A 7,640-nucleotide genomic window follows, 5' to 3' on the forward strand; every position below is an offset into this window, starting at 1 on the left:
TTGACGCCATAGTCGTTTTTTGTTAAGAATTCTGCACAGAAAACTGCTTCAGCACTTTAGATTTTACAGAATGTTTTTAAGCCTGTTCTGCCCTTGCACAAGCTGTTTGAATTCCATATTAAACAAATATGTGGTCTTCATTTCACACTTTGACACTTTCATGCTGAGATTGTGCCTTTGACTCCCTGCCATTTTTTCATACCGTTTTTTGCTCTCTCAAATTTTTCAGCAAAATGCTGATTAATGTTTACAATTTGTTTTTGTGCCACCTTAAAAACTATTGTGTTTTCCTTTTGTTTTCATTTATTTCTTTTAATATAAATAATTGCTTAGCGCAGAGGCCTGAAGCTTTTCAAATAGCTCCCTTTAGCTTCTTTCTTATTTCTTTCACACCATTACACTCATCACTTTTGCTAGGACTTCCTTGACAAAATCCCTTTCTTTGCAAAGTTGACTGCTCTGGAATGTAGAGCCCTTGTCTTGGCATGCAATGCCTCTGCAATATTGTCTCATATGTTAAGTTTCATGAAGCTCTGTTGGTGTTATTAGGAGGAGGAGGAAGAGGAGGAGAACAAGATGTCTGAAGAGGCAGAAAGGCGATTTCAAGAACAGCACCAGTCCAGCAACGACCCTGCTCGTACTGCGCAGCCTGAAGGCACTAGTTCCTTTGTCAACGCCAACTTTGAGATGGAAGGAGATGAATCGCTAGCTGCAGGACGCATGCCTGACCTGCCGAATGTGCCTGTGTAGTAGACTGGAAAGTGAGCTATCCTACTGTGGTGGTTAGAAGCCTCTCACAGGCTCCGTTGTATATAACCACTCTTGTTTAATGAAGAACTGTCGTTCGTCTGCCGTGTCCCCAGACTGAGAGTGCACACTTTCTTCCCTTTGTGAGGGGCTGCATGGGTAGGAGGTCTGATGATGAATGCATTGTGTAAAATTGTCAGTCTCTTTGTGAACGTTCATGGTCCATGATGTAGAGCAAGGCCTTTCACGTTGAGTGACTGTTTCACCATTCTTTGCCTTCTTGCCTGCAGTTTATTTCTTACGTTTGCAGTGCCCCAGAGTTGGGGTGCTGATTAGTCTTACGCCCATGTATTGTTATCTAAGCCATTCCTTCTCTGCTGAACATTCTGCATCCCAGGAGTCGCTTCACCAGAGGTCGACAGAATTAATAACTTGATTCTTCATACCATTTTAATCTAACATATTGTCTTGCAAAGTTAACAATCTAATTCCTCGAATGTATTTTGGTCAGATGTTTCACCGCCAGGTTTACTGGCAGGCAAATGGCCGTCCACCTGGACCTGTTGTCTCCTGTATGGTACTGTTCAGGTCAGCCTTTGCTTTAAAGAAGACGTCTTCTGTTTGAAGCGTTGCCTCAAGATAATGCAAGCTCTTTTGTCAAAACACCTTTTTGAGAACTGGTGATATCCAAGGCTAAAGGCCTGATTTAAAGCTTGACGGATGGGTTTCTCCGTCACAAATGTGATGGATATCAGGTCCACCTTATTACCAGTGCCGTGGGCTAGAATACTCTTCAGTAAGGCAGACGGGATATCCATTACGATTGTGATGAAGTAACTCATCCACCAAACACTAACTCGGCATTATATCTTCAGCTTAAAAAAGTTCAATTTTCTGTAGCTGCTGTAAGTTTATGGCAGTTTGAGTTTTTTCAGGTGTGGAGATATATTCTTAGCTAATTTCAGCTGAAAATGGTATCCCTTAATCATTGTTTATTTTATTTTGGAGTTTTGCATAGGGCATCATAGCAAATGAAATTGCTTATAGTCATTTTCCCTACTCCTTCCACCTACGCAGCTTTTTGTCTGATAAACGGGTCGCTGTTGAACAATGTGTGCATCATGTAGTGATGGAGCTAAACCTATTCTGTGACTGGCTCCCGGGTGTCAGAGGTGCACCTTTGTCTGCATCCTCCAGTGTCTCAAAGTACCCCACTCTGATGCACCTGTCTGTTCCTTGCAAGCCAAGCCCTGCCGGTCACCGAAGACCAGTTCCTCTGGGATGATATAGTTCCATGAGGAGAACCTTGCACAGTAGCCTCCATTGAACTTGTAGAACCTCTTCAGCTTTGTCCATAGAGGCTAAGTCCTTCACTGTCCCATGAGAAAAGATGCTTCTCTGAGCAGTGTTCATACAAGTCCCGAACATTCTAAGTTCAGCCCCTAGAAGCCTTGAGCTTTTTAGGCTCCGTCCATCAACACTCAGTCTGCAAACCTGTGACTTTTGAAGCATTGAAACTCTTGGTATGTCTCTGTATTGTTTAAAGGCAGCCCTGAGCTCTCTATGTAGTGGTTCAACGTATTCCTGGCCTCCGTTAGTAGACAAAGATGCCTTGTTCTCTGTCTGGGGTGTGTCTGACAGGCCTGAAGCAGTGTCTCATTGATGTCTATCAGGATGGGTCGAGTGCCTTGACCAATCTGGTCAAGGTTCAGGAAGTCGTCTGCTTTTGTCAGCAGAGTTTCTGAGCCTCTTAGGCTCTGCCAATTGCGGCCCTTGTCTCCCCGGGGCCTGTCCATAGACAGTCAGAGACTCACCTCTTTGCTATAACCACATGCTTTAGCTGGTGGTAGCCTTTAGTAGTTGGATCTGTAGTCCATTTGTTTAACACAACCTTTTGGGTGTCAATTGAAGGATTGGTTGTAATCTTTATATATCCTCTTGCCCACTGTTTGGGGGTTCTGGTATACATGGACTAATCTGCCTCCCCAAACTGGTCTTTTCCTCAGACATGTTTTCCTTCAGTCTCTAGGTAGATAGATTCCCTCTGGCTACTACCTTTAGGTCCTTATCCCCAGTCACCAGCACAACTTTCTGTACAAGGTTTCCAGTGTGCTGCGAAGCACAGTTTTCTACATTGGAATGATCCAGTGGCTGTCTTTCACCTGTGAAGGCACCTGCATCGCAGAAAGGGAATGTAGAGAGTGCCTGGCAATATAGAAGCTTTCAAGAACTCCCTGGCTTCGGCAGAACAGGGCCATAGCGCCCTAACATAGGCAGAAAAGGGGAACACTCTATAGTGCCACAGACATCCAGTAGAACTCAGAGGTGTATCAGTACTAGTTCCTCAGAATACAGCTTGTTTCCCTTGAGCGCCCTCTGAAGACTCACTGACTGAAGCTTGTCTCCATTGAGTACCGTCTGCTGACCCTCAGACAGAAGCTTGTTTCCCTTGCATCCACTCGTGGACCCTCAGATTGAAGCTTGAGCGCACTTTGAAGACTCACTGACTGAAGCTTGTCTCCATAGAGTACATTCTGATGACCCTCAGACAGAAGCTTGTTTGCCTTGCATGCACTCTGTTGACCCTCAGATTGAGGCTTGTGATGCTTGAGCGCACTCTGCACACTCACTGACTGAAGCTTGTCTCCATTGAGTACATTCTGATGACCCTCAGACAGAAGCTTGTTTGACTTGCATGCACTCTGTCGACCCTCAGATTGAGGCTTGTTATGCTGGAGCGCACTTTGAAGACTCACTGACTGAAGCTTGTCTCCATTGAGTACCGTCTGATGACCCTCAGACAGAAGCTTGTTTCCCTTGCATGCACTCTGTCGACCCTCAGACTGAAGCTCGTGAAGCATGAGGGCGCTCTCAGGACCACCAGGCTGAAGCTCATCTCCCCTGATAAAATCAAATCCTTCTTCATGTTGAACGGAGCTTTAGAAGCTTCACTAATTAGACTCCTAATTCAGACATAATTGTTTGATGCAGGAATTAACAGCGCTGAGAGTTCTAGCATCGTTTCTTCCAGACAACATTTAAGAGGCAGCGTGGCAGTGATTTGGGACTGTGTTTGCAGGACAGAAGTAAATGGGGCCAGCTCTTCGCCGTGAGAGACATGGCCTGTTGTTTTTCCAGGTTCTTGTGAGTCTGAGGTGTGGAAAACAATGTGTTTAAATGTTTCCCTAAGTTCCATCGTACACTTGTGAGCAGCTGCCATGTCTCTTGTCTGTCGTCGTAAACTGGTTTGCACAGGCCTATCACAGGCTCCAGCCTAAGACTCCAGACATAGACCCGCAAACAACTGGAAAGGAAGGGATGATGGGAGTGAAGGCGAATGCAGGAGGCAGCTTTCGATGAATCGCAGGCCTGTTAGTGAGGCTCCTTTAGAAGGAGAGGTGGGGAGGCTGGCTTCAAATGTGGATTGAAAGTCATGGGCAGAGAATGTGTCAGGTTATCTTCGAAACTTCTTAACATCTTACCAGGGACCAAAAACATTGACTCGCGCATGCTCAGAATCCAGGATTTTGTGCAAATAGCCATAAAAAAGCAATGTACTTTAAAAGCTGTTGCCTCAAAGTCTCCAAAACACTTGCCCTTACTGTTTTTTGCGTTATAATAAAAATGTCGATAAACCCTCAAGCATGAACGTTCGATACTAAAAACACTGGAGTGTTTTTCAGTGAGGTGTTCTCATTACCTTTAGGTTGGAGGATATTCCCTCCACAAAAAAAGAAAACTCACTGGAATCCAAGCCTCCATATGGCGAGGACTTACACCATTGATGATTAGGAAGAGCCAGTCCTGCGATTGGCTGCCATAAATCATTTGGAATGGTTATTTGCTTGAGGGGAGATAGACGTGCTTCCCAATCTCTTCCTTTTGAGCATGTCTATGCCATGCAAGCCGTCCTCACATTCTGGTATAATGTCTTTTAATGCATAGTGTTTCCTACCCTCAGCAGCCGCTTTTCACGGTGATTCCACCCAGCACTGAGAATAAACCGTGGCCTATATCCAGTACTCAGAGTACTTGAACACTAACAGACAGATTATTGTAGAGTGGAAGCAGTACAAGGGGTCTTTAAACCATAGCTCTGCCTGTGCGATGCCTTCACAGCAAGAAAACACCTGTGACTTTTCTCCATCTTCTGGACATATAGCATCCAGTGATTCAACCAGGACTGTATTCGATGCAGATTACTTCTCTGTAAGACAGACTGCCACTTGCTGGACTTTCCACTAATTCTCATGGGGCACAAGTGAACAAAGTTTAAAATTGCAATTTAAGATGACGCCGGCACAGGAAATCCTATGGAGGTCTTCAACAGATTGGGCCCCGGGATTGTATATTTCCAAGCTGAAGGAGTCATTTAGGCTGACACAGTAGAGGATGGATGGCGCCTCGCCGACGTCTGGAAACCCATTTGTATATCTCCGGTAGTCTTAACTTTGGACATCCAAATCTTCTTGGAAGATTTTCTGAGTTGTAGAAAATGATGCTTCTTTCAGAGGGTGAAGTTTCATGTTCTTTACCTCTTGAACGCCACATAGCCCATATGGAGCTCTGTACCATTTGTGAAAGTATATTTGCTTGAATCTGTGCCAATCGGGGGAAGCATGGTTTTACTCCTGTTTTGAGAAGCAGTATTGTCCATGCTTTCTTTGAAAGTCAATAGAGGAAGTTTCCCCCAGGCCATGAACCCCCATCTCAAAAATGAACTTGTTGCGATATCAAGCAGATTTTATGGATAGTGGAATTTATTGTGGCCGTCCAGTCGATTTGTCAATTCAGCATGTTACAATCTTTGTTTATAGGTAAATAAAATAGCTGCCCCTTCAGTATTCTTTCCATATCAACAATCGCCTTTAGGAAAGTAGTCTGTGTACGCTGGACACCGTATGGTCCAGAAATGCAGTTTTAAAACTCCTCTTTCTGTTTTTTATTTTTATTTCTGACCTATTAAGAGAAAATCCGGTCAGTGATTGCGCTGACACAGCCTATAGAACGTGCATGCTTTTGGCACCACTCAGCTGCCATCTAGTTAGTGTGTACTCCAAGACCGCACTCCACGAGAGGAAGCCTTGTATGCAGGGCAGCAACATTACCTTTGGTACCTACGTGCCCCACATGAAACTGTTGGACTGTTGATGTCCAGCGAGCTACCTTAGATGGGGAAGTGCTATTAAAAATTGATTCCTTGACTCTCGTCCCTCTTTTACTTTCATTTATATCAGTTTCTTGTTATAAGAGTAGCGGTTGAGTTGTAGGTTGTTGTGACTGTCGCACGCACAACGCATTTCTTCCCACGAGAAAAGCTTGAGCTGAACTTGCAGGTCTATTGGACAAGTGAATCTGAAGGCAGTCTTACTTTTGAGGGATTCTGGAGTTCTGATCCTCCTCACATGTGGTCTGATTACAGATTCTTGCATTTGCTATCCAGAGTTCAGTCTAGTCATGAGAATACCAGTGTTCAGTGTACATTTCACCGGTGGTTTGTCAGTGGCTCCTGGCAGAGTTTCTGTGCTCCTCAGGTCTGAATCATTGAGTCTACACTTTTTCCTAAACTGCAGCAGGTTAGCGGTGGCGTTTCTGTAAAGTAGTGACTGTTGAATACCCAAAAGCAACTCTTAGCTTCCATTGTGGCCACGAGTGAGGCTACTGTCTCATACTGAGCACTAATGTAGGTGGACAGGTGTAAAGCAGCTGCTCAGTGTCTTTACCATCCAGTCTTTACCTGTCGTGCACCGTGTTGTGCATTACCAGTGGGTGCCCGAAGGCTTGTCAGGGTGGCTGACCGCCAGTAGACTCCAAAGCACGATCTTTGTCAGCTCATCAGAGCAGCCGAGAAGGAACAGCCTCTTGTTGTGCTGTTGGATTTGGATTGCAGTCCCTGAGCAGTGGAAAGAATGACGCAATAGCAAAGGTAACCGTAATCCCTCCCAGGAGGTAACCACTATTACAAGCTCCGTTCAGAAGGTAAAGCACGCTCTTGCTACACCCTGTGCAGATGTAACATTAGCCCGCACTGCCCACCCCCGCCTTGAATTCAGCTGACCTACTTCTCCAGTGAAATACTTACAGCACCGGGAGGCTGCATGCATTTAAGTCAGGCGAGGCTTTTAACAGTCATAAATATTTCATTCAGTCAGTAGAAGGTGGAGGAGGCTGTGGCCTGGACCTGCAAGCGCGGAGGCTTTGTGTATGAGTGCCCTCTGGACAAGTAAGGCGGTGGTATTACAGCAGTGGGGGAGTGCCCTCTAGACATGTAAGGCGGTGGTAGTACAGCAGTGGGGGAGTGCCCTCTAGACATGTAAAGCGGTGGTATTACAGCAGTGGGGGAGTGCCCTCTGGACATGTAAGGCCTTGGTACTACAGCAGTGTGTGAGTGCCCTCTGGACATGTAAGGTGGTATTACAGTAGTGTGTGAACGCCCTCTGGACATGTAAGGTGGTATTACAGTAGTGTGTGAGCGCCCTCTGGACATGTAAGGTGGTATTACAGTAGTGTGTGAGCGCCCTCTGGACATGTAAGGTGGTATTACAGCAGTGGGAGTGCCCTCTGAACATGTAATGCTTTGACATTACAGCAGTGTGCGAGTGCCCCCTGAGCTCAGAGTACGCTGCTGGACATTGTCTATAGGCCTCCCTCAAATCACATACAAAAGGCTGTGTGTGTACAGTCCCTGGATGTTGTGATTGTGTGCATCTGGCACAATCACGTATCCTGATCTTATATTTGACCTAGCTGGTAGTGCTCTCCTCTGCAGCACACCTGTACATATGTCATTGTAGATTACTGCTTCTCTTGTCTCATATTTCTACGTGACTGCAAGCTTTGCCAACACCAACCTTTCTTACACACCCAAGTCTTCAGTACAGAGAATCCCCTAT

The 7,640-nt window shown here is 45.5% G+C and overlaps 1 protein-coding gene across 2 annotated transcripts in view; it reads left to right on the forward strand.

Moving 5' to 3' along the window:
• FAM177A1 (family with sequence similarity 177 member A1) overlaps positions 1-5,951 on the forward strand; it is a 51,694-nt gene extending 45,743 nt beyond the window's left edge. The window contains exon 5 of one of the 2 annotated variants that reach the window (XM_085627436.1): positions 550-857. In XM_085627436.1, the coding sequence (XP_085483562.1) occupies positions 550-750 (201 nt within the window). In that variant the 3' untranslated portion in view covers positions 751-857. Of the gene's footprint in view, positions 1-549 lie in introns of both variants that reach the window. The other variant, XM_085627434.1, reaches the window with a different exon arrangement.
• The last annotated feature ends 1,689 nt before the right edge of the window (positions 5,952-7,640 follow it).

This window comes from Triturus cristatus, chromosome 9 (assembly GCF_964204655.1).
Source record: "Triturus cristatus chromosome 9, aTriCri1.1, whole genome shotgun sequence".
In the NCBI taxonomy this organism is placed as follows: Eukaryota; Metazoa; Chordata; class Amphibia; order Caudata; family Salamandridae; genus Triturus; species Triturus cristatus.